At 38.6% G+C, this 12,778-nt stretch overlaps 1 protein-coding gene across 1 annotated transcript; it reads right to left on the bottom strand.

Annotated features, from left to right (window-relative positions):
- Nucleotides 1–833: 833 nt before the first annotated feature.
- On the bottom strand, nt 834–11,954 carry LOC140242376 (muscarinic acetylcholine receptor M2-like). The gene is made up of 2 exons (XM_072322113.1): nt 11,386–11,954; nt 834–849 (listed from the first exon to the last, which is right to left on the bottom strand). Exons 1-2 carry the CDS (start codon nt 11,952–11,954, stop codon nt 834–836), a joined length of 585 nt encoding a protein of 194 aa, XP_072178214.1.
- Nucleotides 11,955–12,778: the final 824 nt, after the last annotated feature.

Below are 12,778 nucleotides of genomic sequence, written 5' to 3'. Positions count from 1 at the left end.
ATCCAACTGTGACCAATTTAGACTGATCAACCTTAACAGAATGCTTGGAAATGTTTAATGAAATACTTGAAATATTGGCCAACTCTGATCCTGAACTGTGTCGTTCAGATTTCGAGTTTGGGAGAACTTGGCTATGTGCGTTTGATTCCCTACGATGCATGGTAGAATGACGTTCTATAGCTCTAGTTTTAATCCTGCAATATATGCGAAGATAAAGCGTCATTATAAGCACAAATGGAATAACAAATCTGAGACAGAACGTGAACCAACTCGCAGCCTTGGTCTTCGTGTAATTGGTTCTCGGTAACCCGCTGGCTGTGTCAGACGAGTCCAGTATAGGGTCGACAAGATCCCACAACAGGTTGAAGCACAACCAAATGGCGAAAGGAACAACCCAGGTGAGAACATTAATTTTCATTGCCAAGCGTTTGCTCTTCCTCACATAGTGGGTCACCGGATGCAGTGTTGCTACGTAACGGTCTCCAGCGATGACGACCACGCCCATCACAGAAACACCGAGACTTGCATTTTGGAGTGTCATGAATGAAAGTCCCGCCACGCGTCCAAACGGCCAGTCGTTGTACAAAATGAGAATTGAACGCATAGGCATCACTGCAACACCTACCAATAAGTCAGCCAGTGTCATATTAAAGATGTAGTAGTTGGTGTAGGTCCACAGTTTCTTCTGAGTCGCAAAAGCCATCAATATCAAAACGTTTGCGATGACAGTCACAGCGGAGAGAGAGATTGTGACAAAGAATTCGACATCAAATACTGGACCGACAGACTCGATTTTGGTTTCCTCCGTGCTGTTCATCCTCATTTCGTGAAGTCTAACTGGATGGGGGTCTGTATGGATGAAACAGAGTTAGCATCGGCAGTGAGATTTATGATTTCATCAGAAAACGATGATTGTAGCATCATCTTATTTTTTTTTTCCATTTTCATTTTTCATTTTTCTGTGTTTTCTCGTCACAAACCAAAATACAAATCTTACGTTAAAGCATTTTTGTTTACTTTTGTTTGTTTGTTTGTTTTTTTGCTTTTCAGAAGAACTTGTTGAAGTCAAAGTTTGTTAATCACAATCATTTTCAACAGCTTTTGCATAAGAAGGTCATTTTCATGTATCAAAATGATATACCTGGTTACATATGATTATCGCATAAAATATTCGATCACTGTAATTATTCGAAGGCGGAACTTTTTTGTGTACCACTAAAGACATTATTTAGCAGAAATGTAACCTGTGAATACTGTAACTACCAAAAATATCTTATGGTCCACGAGAAAAAAAAAATATTATTAATGAACGAACGTATTACTGTATGTCAGACATCATTCATCTTTACAGGTGAATATGGTTGGCAAAGCTTTTCATGGACGCAGCATAAAACACACATATACACACACCAACACAAGCACACACACACAACACACACACACACACACACACACACACACACACACACACAAAGGTAGAACTTCCTCATTCCCGTCTTACATGATATAAATGAAAAGTTCAAAGAAATCAGTAGGCCATTAGTAGATGAAAATCTAAGGATCGGTATCGCATTTCGAAATGAAACGACTACCAATTTTAAGAAACACAAGCAAGGTTTCACAGCACGTTATGAGAGTAAAAGAAACTTCCACTTCCTAATTATGCATACTTTATACACCACAGACGTAAGGTATTGACGAAAGAAAGCTGGCAATGTTTTGTAATACGATTTCAAATAATTCATGGCCATGATGAACGTATACAATGTCATTAATCACGGCTAAAGATGCAGTGGGAATATTTATTTAGGAACATACGAGAAATGTTTAGGAATAAAATGTGAAAGCATCCTTAGAAAATAGATAAGCGAAAAGATACCATTATTCTGCCTTCAATAACTCTTCTACATTAGCAAACATTCATGCACTGCAAAAAGTCCGATGTAAAATATGAAACACCGAGCTGGTGTTAAATTTCCGGTGCTCATTTATGGTGCTAGATTTACACCTCCGGGTGTCATTTTAAAAATAAACTATAAAATTGTATTTTAATAGTTTCTTAGTTGTTAGTTGCTATTCTTCTTGTTGATTTTTAAGTTCAACAAGACAATCAAGAATTTTCCTATAAAGTACTCAGTTGATTTTTGAAAAAAAAAAAGGTGTGAACACATTTACACCATAGTAACACCAGATGGTGTGGTCTCATATTGAAGCTGGACGGGTGTTATACCATTGACATTAACACCAGCAATATCAAATCAACACCATGAGGTGTCATTGTTGAATTAACACCAGAGCAGTGTCAAAAATATCACCAGCTACAGTGTCAAAATTAACACCATGAAGTGCCAGGTGAACAGTTTTCAACACCATCACAACATACTTTCTACACCTGTGGGTGTGGTCCTCTATTGACACTTGATCGGTGTTAGACTTAACACCCATGGTATTAAATCTAACACCGATATTTTTGCAGTGTAAACTGAAAGAGAAATAGCACAACTTAAACCACCTGTCACAACATGTCAGAACTGTATCACTATTCAGTCAGTGATTACTCAGATTCTGAAGTAACGAAATGATATTCAGATTGATAATTTCTTTCATGTTATTACGATTATAGCTCAGTACTCACCAGATACACTTGCCTTGATGGTACGCTTGGCCACTGATATGAAGATGACGATCCCACAAGCAATGGATGTAAGATTTTTCCCCTCTTGATTAATTAGACTGCATTCTTACTTCCAGTTGTAATTCAGATGTTACTTCTGATTGATGCAAAGCTGAACTTTATCATTTAAACACGATTCTACAGGCAGTAATTTGATTGCGGGTGTTAATTCTGATTGTAGCGCAGTATCAGCTTGTACTGCAACACTGAATTCGCTCATTAACATATTACAAGTGATAACATCGTCACTTCGAAAACGAGGAGATGGCAACTCGTAACATTATTTCCTCGCCAAAATTAATGGTAATCAACATTAGCATCATCAGATGGCATCAACGTGATTGGTACTCGGAAGAGTGAAATATGTTTGACCCCCTTGCACGTGTGCTTTCATTTTAAATACTGAAGTGGCACGCAACAGTCCTGCGCACTAGTGTCACTTTGCTATAAAAAAAAAAAAAAATTAGGCATCCTGCAGACAGTATGGCAGATGGTTGATAATTACGAAGTCGTGACGTCATATCTTAAATATTGACCAACATGTTTTGCGTGTATGTCTGTGTGTGTGTGTGCGTGCGTGCTCGCGCGCGCGCATGTGTGTGTTAGCTTTCTATCTGTTTGGGGTTTTTTCTGTGTGATTATCGGAATTTTCGTTTTCTTTCTCTCTCTCTCAATCAAACACTCAATCTCGACTTTATATTCATTCTCCTTCTCCTCTTTCATTTCATTCGCTTTCTTATGCACTTTTCTTTGCATTTCTGTCCCTTCTTTTTTGCCGTCAGAGCAAGAGGGGACACGAAGAGAGAAGTTTAAATCTGACAAGTTCAATACGGCTTCACAAAAGTATAACAAGAAATTTGTGTTTTGTGTGGTTTCTCATTATTCATTATACTTCTCGTATCTACAGCTGAACATTTCCGTTCTTTCCGTTGCTATGCCAATATTCATTCTACAAATTCCATGAAAAAAGAAAAATAGCAAATATATATATATATATATATATATATTTGCTACTATTAATGTGCCGGTAGAAAGTGGATCGGCCATTGCATATCATAGTCATGAATGGATTTGACAATATCGATTAAGAGTTTGAGTGACTAAAAGCTGTACACGGCCTTGTTGCATAGAAGACTTAAAAACCGTATTCATGGTTAATTGAAAATATAATGGAAGGAGACTGCCAATTTGCCTGACTTTGAATGCCGCCATGCTGTTCGCTGTTTGCTGACTGAAGTCAAATTAGGCTATGACGTTTTAAATGCAATAGTGACCTACTTTACATTCGTAACCCACTGTAATTATAGACTGATGTAAATTCTTGTCATTCATCCAGTCGAAGTACAAGATCAATAATTAGTTGAATCAAGAAACTGGAAAACAAACTCACTGTTGCGACGTTTCGCCAATTATCAATTGGCTTCTTCGGGCGAATGATGCTCCCGATGATGGAATGGCCCTTAAATAGCATGAATAGTGCGAGATTGTGAAGAGCGCGGGTGCTGTTCGTTATTCCGAAGGTTCGATATTCCGAAGGTTCGTTATTCCGAAGGTTCGTTGATCCGAAACACGCAAATTCCCTATACCTATGGGTTCGTTAATCCGAAAATGAAAAAGGGTTCGTTAATCCGAACATTTGTGGCGTTATTCCGAAGGTTCGTTATTCCAAAGATTTGTTCATCCGAAAATGAAATTCGGAAAAACGAACCTTCGGAATAAGGAATCTTCGGACTGAAGAGCCTTCGGAATAACGAGCTGTAACCGAAGAGCGCACTGAGCTGGACCTTGTCCAGCGCGCGAAAGAAGCTATAATTGGCGAAACGTCGCAACAGCGAGTTTGTTTTCCAATTTCTTGATTCAACTAATTATTGTTCACTATAATTATGTTAAAGTAGGTCCTACATATGACATGTATGATGACTAGTATAGAGGAAAAACCGGCACTAAGGACCAGAAGCTGCAAATTTTCGTAACGAACTGGACACTGGACACTAGTAAAATAATTAATTAAACGCTGGTTGTGAATCATAATAGAGAAAAAAATGGTTGCGGATATTTATGGTGAGTCACGCGTTAGACGGGGATAGTCGCACGCAAGTTGACGAATGGGTAACATGATCATGCGTTAATGGAATGTTCATCGCGTTGGAAAGGGGAATTTTCATTTAAACAAAAATATGGCATGCATGTATTCGAAAGTGGTAGAATAGTGTGAGCAAGGCCTTGCTCTCTCCCCCCTCTCCCCCCCCCCCCTGTCTCTCTCCCTCTTTCTTCCTCTCTCTCACTGGGGCGATTTGGCCTTTACATCGGTATACTCACAGTCTGACAAACACGTCTCTATAACATTCCATTCAAATACAGCGGCATGTTTTGGTATTGCAGTATTATTTTCAATACATGAAATGTTTCTTCAAAATGGCTCTGGATAGAACGGAGTATGATATTCCAATGTTTTTCATGAAACGGTAAGCATGCATGCTTCCTTGAGGATATATAATATATACAGCGTCTTTCAATAGATACTTTTGTGCCCATAATTGTGTGAAGATCTCTGTTTTAGGTAATGATTATGTAATTGTGGAGACGCTGAATGCTTTCAGAACTGTCATCATTGTCTTGTTTTTTCTTGAAATTAGGGTAGGTGATTTCCTCCTCTTTGAATTTCTTTCAACAACAACAACAACAAAAATCACGAATTTTTATTTTTATTTGATTTGTTTTGACTTTGGTGCCTGTATTGTCGTTGTATATGCACATACATGTAGATGTGTATACACATTGTTGATACCATACGAAGTTGTTTACAAGGTAATTTCTGCTTTCATTCAGTTTACAATGTGTAACAAAATGTATCAGCTGTACAATGAATAAGACAGAAGGGATAAAGCTGAAGCTTACCTTGAAGATGTGAGAAGTAATATTTAATTTTCATTCCATTTCATTTTTTTTTCAATTTCCAACAAATAATTTTACATCATCATAAGTACAGCGCAATTGTATGAACACATTTTTTTTTTCAAATAATTACATAAGTTCGGAAATTGTCACATAAGATAGCAAATATTGAACAAAGTCATACAGACTTAAGTTACGTTGTATTAGATAATGGATGATTAGGCAGACTGTAAGGAATGTAGAGGATTGCGAAACAGCTTAGCTTGTATATTGCAGTCCCTTTAGGAAAACACGCACATACCACACACACACACACACACACACACACACAAGGAAGCAACCCTTGCTGCTCATAAAGAAAATAAAGTGAGAACAAAAGGCACGCTTCGAATGCGCCTCATTCAAGAAAACGCAGAGGTAAAGGGGAGAGCAGAAACTTAAAAGATTTTACTAGCAAAAGAAATACAAGACATAACAGAAGGTGACAAAGTAGGAACAAGTGGTAAATGATCTTCGCAGCGCAGAAATGGCTGTGAATATTACTGTTCTCCTTGTCTGGTTCTCATAGAAATGAGTGTAATCCACATAAGTGTTCGTGAAAAATGTTAGAATAATGTAACTTCATTATTTTTTGCTTTAATGTTTTGACTTCTGCTTAATTATCCTAGACTGTTTTACTGTGTTGGATTTAAACATGAAGTATACGTCATCTAAATTTCAGACAGGATAGCAGTCTTCCAAGTTCGAATTACCCACGGGATCATAGAAACGTTTGACAGCTATGAAACCTTTGTTCTTTTACTGATCTTTTTTTTTCTTCCTAGGAGGAAAATCTCATTGAAAGTGTACGAAATATAGTTTGATATACTCATTTTGATTTGATTTGATTTTGATTTGATTTAATTTCAATGTTCCACATTTCAATATAAATATAATAGCACAATCGATGGAACATAAGACTAAATATAACGTCGTAATCAAGAGAAAAGACAATTTTACAATCATGAAATGCGAGGAACCAACAAAAAGCAAAGCATGTAAAGTCATGGATGAAGATACAATAACAAAAAGAAAAAAAAAGGAAAACAATTATACCAAAAAAAAAATCAAAACACTAACAAACAAACAACCGAATCAGGATTGTCCCATGAGATAGGACTCATATTTTGTTTTTAAATGGACCATTTAAAGAAAGGCGGGCGTTAGTTGTTTTTAACATAGTCCACCACCAACTCTCTGTAACAATATGTTGCCGTTTTCTTCTTTTTTTAAACGCAAGTAGTACTTGGTTTATTTGTTATTTTCTTTGTTTAGTTTGAATCAATTCACGATTGAAACACCTGTAATCAGCTTAAGCCTGCTTTTCAGCGGACCACTGACAAAAACAATCATACCAACACAAATACATACGAATTCAAAACATATTATAATATGAAAAAGAAAGGTGAACAGTCAAATGTGTCCTTACAATGTCATCTACTATTAGATTAGCACGAACATTTCAAAAGGGATAACAGAAGCGTCTGCAAAACAAACTTAGTCAAGCGTATAGAATGAATTTAAAATGAGAGGTCTGAAATCACATGACTTTGTATTGTAGCAATGTATTGTTAAACATAAAGAAGAGACGATGGAACATTCAACAATCTTATGAATTGCATGTAATCGTCTATACAATATTTGACGATTGAAATTGTTCGACTAGCACTACATTATTCAAGAACAGAATTCCTAATCAGGTAAAATTTGTTCGTTAAAAAAAAAAAAATCTGTATGCGCAACGGTGGCAATTTGATCCAAATTGTATGAAAATTTGGCAGAGTTAGAAGTTCGGAGTTCGGAAGTTTCGCTAGTTTTCACAGAAACAGTGTACTTGAACAGTGAATATGAATATGCAAATAGTGAGCTAATGTCGTCGCCTCACATCAAGAATCTTGAAATTTCCATTTTTCCTATTTCTTCGTTTGTTAATATTGTTGCTTTTAGGGGGCTCAAACCCGTTTATGTCACAGTTTCAAATCCTAATACATCTGGCTGACCAATTTTGAATTTATCATTCAGCCTTTACTAACATCGCGTTTTACACTTTAAGAAAAGAAGAATTAAATTCTGCCTCTTTGTGATTTTGTACACGATTAATGGAAATTGTGAGACGATGAAACTATCGTTTACTTTGCATATTCATACCAACTGTTACAGAAATGATTTGCACGAATTAACGCATCTTTAAAGTTTCTTAACTTTCTCATTTTCAATCATATTTTCATAGCATTATCGCTGTTGCGCTTGTTCAGATCTGTTATGTCTTTTACCCGGTCTTCTCCCTTAAGTTCGGTTTTGCATGACTTCATGACTTCTTATAGGCGTGTCAGTATAACTATTCATCCAACCTGGACAGCAATAATCGATACGACTTTAATTTTAAGCGTAAATATTAGTGAGTGTTATCGACTGGTCAGTGGAATACCAACCTCTTCGTAGTAAACGCAGGTATAGAATTGGCCTCTAGTTTGAAACTCGCAATTCACTAATCCAGGTCGAGCTACAATAAATGAATTGCACCAAGATTAGAAGAGCTTCAGTGCAGAAATAGATAAACGCTATATTCACCTGGGTATCATCAAATAGAGAGAAAAGAAATAAATCTTTTCAAAGACACTACACTCGTTTCATAACTAGGAGATATTCTTCAATATACAATGAACAAATTTCCTTTGTTTTACAGTAGATTCAAACTAAAATATTTCAATCTCTGAGAAGTGACATGTCTGTTCTTAGGCCTACATATAATCTCTTCATTATAACACCGATTTACCCCGACTAGGGTTGTTTATATTCTTTGTTACCTTTTTGCGAGTAATATACATATTTTATTATACGAAAAATCGTCCGAACACATTTTTGTGGTAAATCATTGAAAGCCATTATTCTCATTCTCTTTCTCTCCCTAATAATTGGACAATTCATTGATGACCAGAATCATCATCACTTTTATCAAAGCGCTTTATAGGATGCCATGCAATTTTAAAGTTATTCCCGGAGAAAATAGGGTATAGGCTAATGATATTCTTATTTAGCATTTATATATTTACTTTTGTTATTTTTTTCACGAAACACTCACCCAAAAATAATGACATAATACACTAACAATGTGATATCCAATATTATGAAATAGTTCATTGATTTTTGCGCATTGATTTTACGGAGATTAAAATATTTGGATATCGTTTGTATATATTTCTGCATGTATATGCAGATGTGTGTGTGCACATTTATTGATACGGTTGTTTGATATTCATTTCACTTACGTAGGTATTTGTGATTGCATTTATTGCGCTATCCCAATATGCTTTTTAACCCTCTGGTACAAATGATTATTGTGCATTTATATAACTTGAAATCAAAATGAAATGAAGTAAAATAACGCTGTGCAAATTCACTAATTGTAAGAAACATTGTAAATGATAATCAGAGTTTATAACGCTTTGATGAAGTATCATTGAGTAAACCGCTAAAATAAACACAGCTATAGTAGGAAAGAGAAACAAAAATAAATTGTATTCATTCGCAAAGCTATGGAAAGTCACCCATGAAGTTTTATACAAGTGCTCAGAATTATGTGGTACTGGTGTGTGCTTTATGTCGCAATTAACAGATTTCAGTGACTGCCCTCAGGAGACAGTATACTCAGTTAGGTCGCGGATTCATTTTTTTTTTTAACTCTCCTAGTTAATTTCTTATAAAACACCTAGTACAAAAATCGACAAGTTACTACTGACTCATGCTGCCTACACCAAAAAGTCATTTAGGCGACAAAGATTAAAATATCCATTGCACGGTTTTCTGGTACAAAAATGGACAGGTTACTACTGACTCGAGCTGCCTACATCAAAAAGTCATTTAGGCGACAAAGATTAAAATATCAAATTCACGGTCTCACTTAGCGAAGGTAGTCTTTTTTTTTTCAGTTTGGCCCTTTCTCTTCCAGATGATCCTGTCATTAAGGCCGTGTCACACCTTTCCGGGCAAGCTACGCGGGCTTGTAGCGAGGAGGGATTTTCCAGAACGCAGGAGATTTTCCGCGGGCGGACAAGAATGTTTGCGAGTTTCGCACTTGTTTCTTACCTACTAGACGCGTGCTACTTAACTTCTCCTTGCGTGCATTTCGTGTGACCTGCGTGAGAGCTTTGAAACCGATCCATTTTCTGTTACGCGCGACTTATGGGTACTGAGAAGTACCTGCGTTGGAGTTGCCTGCGAGGTGCTGCCGGTAAGGGTCTCCTACTGGTGTTCTGCGTGTACCTCTGCGAGCAAACTCCCACGACTCACTCGGAACAAGTTTTGAGCATGCTCAAGGCCTTGTCATACCGTATCTGGGGAAGTTTTGCGGGTTGACTTGCGGGGAAACAAATTTGCTAACCCGGAGCTATCCGCAGTTGGTCCTGACCATTTTCCACCTGACAATACCTAGTGCGCATCTCGCCTGTAGTTGCCCAGGGTAAGTCGCGGGGATGCCCGGAGAGGTCCACGCAGAACGCCAGTAGGAGGCCCTTAGCGGCAGCACTTCGCAGGCAACTCCCATGCAGATTTCGCGCAGTCCCCGTATGCAGCCTAGATAATGACATTCCGTGGGACTTTTGCCATTCCTTCAGAGGAATTCCGTCACTGAGTTGTCAGCCCCCACGCGACTGGTACACAGGTCACACAGTATATCCGCAAGTAGAATTTAAGTAGGACGCGTCCCAGCAAGTAAGACACATGCACTGACTCGCCCAAATCCTTGTCCGCCCTCAGAAATTGTCCGGTATGCTGGAATATCCCTACAGGTAACAAGCCCGCGCAGCTTGCCCGGAAAGGTGTGACAGGGTCTAAACATGGTTGCGGGTGAAAAGATTTGCGTGCGCACCTCCGGGCGACTACGGGTGAGATACGTGCTAGGTACTGTCATGTGCGGGTCATCTGCGGGGACCTCCAAGTAGTAAAAATTGTTCTTCGCAAGTCGCACTCAAGGCTTGCCCGGAAAGGTGTGACACGGCCTTTATGTTTACTCCAACTTTCGTAAGTACACATTCTTTACATATGGGTCCGATGAACTTACAGTGGTAAACATATTGGATGTGTGCCCTTGGTCCAAAACTGTACCCTAGCCCGTTTGGCGACACCTACTGCAAAATAGGCGGACGATACTTTGACGAATCAAGGGCTGCGAAATGGCGTAGGCGACGGGATTGAGCAAGCTGTTAGTGAACGAAATCCACCGTGCGACCTCTGTGAATTTAACGACTGCGTTCAACCTGGCGTAAAAGCTCCTGGAGGTACTGTACAGCACCACATTGATGGCAAGTGGGGTCCAAGAGATGGCGAAGGCCAGTACGATAAAGGTCAATGTTCTCATAGCTTTCTGTCCTTCCGAGGGGGATTCCCTAGAAGACTCTTTTGAAGCGGTAGGCTGTCTTCGTGCTGATTCAGGACCTGATTGTTTCCTGTCTTTAATGCAACTGGCGTTCCTGACAGGATTGTTAGACAGCTCTGTAACCTTTTTAGTCGCCGATTGCTCGGCATTGAACATGTGCTTGTCAACTTGAAATGAAATACTTGGTATAGCGGTCGATTCTGCTTGCACACTTTTGTCGGGACTATTTCCTGGATGGAAATCAAACTGGGTATCTGGCAGAACTTGGCTATGTGTACCCAAACTATCGTCAGTTTTGATTTCACTACGATGAATTGTAGAATTACGCACCCTTGCTCGGGTTTTGATCTCGTAGTATAGACGAAGATAAAGAGTCATTATAAGCAAAACCGGAATGACAAACCTGAGACAGAATGTGAACCAACTCGCAGCCTTGGTGTTGGCATAATTTGGTCTCGGTAAACCTGTGGCTGTTATAGGCCGGTCGAGAACAGGATCGACCAGATCCCACAACAGGTTGAAGCACAACCAAATGGCGAAGGGAACAACCCAGGTGAGAACATTGATTTTCATTGCCAGGCGTTTGCTCTTTCCCATATAGTGGGTCACCGGATGCAGTGTTGCCACGTAACGGTCTCCAGCGATGACGACCACGCCCATCACAGAAACACCGAGACTTGCATTCTGGAGTGTCATGAATGAAAGTCCCGCCACACGTCCAAACGGCCAGTCGTTGTACGTTATGATTATCGAACGTACTGGCATCACTGCAACACCTACCAATAAGTCAGCCAGTGTCATATTAAAGATGTAGTAGTTGGTGTAGGTCCACAGTTTCTTCTGAGTTGCAAAAGCCATCAATATCAAAACGTTCGCAGCAGCTGTCATGGCGGCGAGAGAAATGGTTACTACAAATTTGGCGCCGAATACTGGACCGGCAGACTCGATCGTGGCTTCCTCTGTGTTGTTCATCGTGTGAAGTCCAGCTGGATGAAACCCTGCGTGAATGAAATATTAAAGGGGCCCTGAAATCCAAATGCATGTTGATCTGTGTTGATTTATAATACCCTCAACATCACTTTTGCGGTGAAACGAATATCTAAAAACATTCCATATATTTTCAATGATTTTTTCTTTTATTTTTCTTCAGATTACTTGGGAACGCCCACAAAAAATCCTTCCAAACCAATCAATATTCATATTCTTGAGATGACATCATCTGTCAATCATTGCTAAAGTGCTGAAATGTTTAACAAAAGACATTGGAATGCACCTTCCCCTGAACTCAGCATAACTTGCATGTTCCCTCGCCATGTCTTTTGTTAGTCACATTAATATGACAGAAACATGCAAGTTATGCTGAGTCGAGGGGAAGGTGCATTCCAATGTCTTTTGTTAGACATTTCGGCACTTTAGCAATGATTGACAGATGATGTCATCTCAAGAATATGAATATTGATTGGTTTGGAAGGATTTTTTGTGGGCGTTCCCAAGTAATCTGAAGAAAAATAAAAGAAAAAATCATTAAAAATATATGGAATGCTTTTAGATATTCGTTTCACCGCAAAAGTGATGTTGAGGGTATTAAAAATCAACACAGATCAACATGCATTTGGATTTCACGGCCCCTTTAAATTAACACTATAGGCCTACGCGAAAATTAAGTGTCTTCAACAGGACAAGATCATATGAATTATCTTGATTCTTGTATTTTAAAAACTATTTTCATGGTCTCTATCAAGTGCGTTTATTTTCTTCAATTTTCCCCATATGTGAAATCATAAGTCATAAATTAA

The sequence above is a fragment of the Diadema setosum genome, chromosome 19 (genome assembly GCF_964275005.1).
Source record: "Diadema setosum chromosome 19, eeDiaSeto1, whole genome shotgun sequence".
NCBI classification, from domain to species: Eukaryota; Metazoa; Echinodermata; class Echinoidea; order Diadematoida; family Diadematidae; genus Diadema; species Diadema setosum.
This window is presented reverse-complemented; position numbering and strand designations above follow the sequence as displayed.

Bases quoted from the DNA above. Each gene is read 5' to 3' on its own strand.
- LOC140242376 (XM_072322113.1), bottom strand. From the start codon at position 11,954: ATGAACAACACAGAGGAAGCCACGATCGAGTCTGCCGGTCCAGTATTC.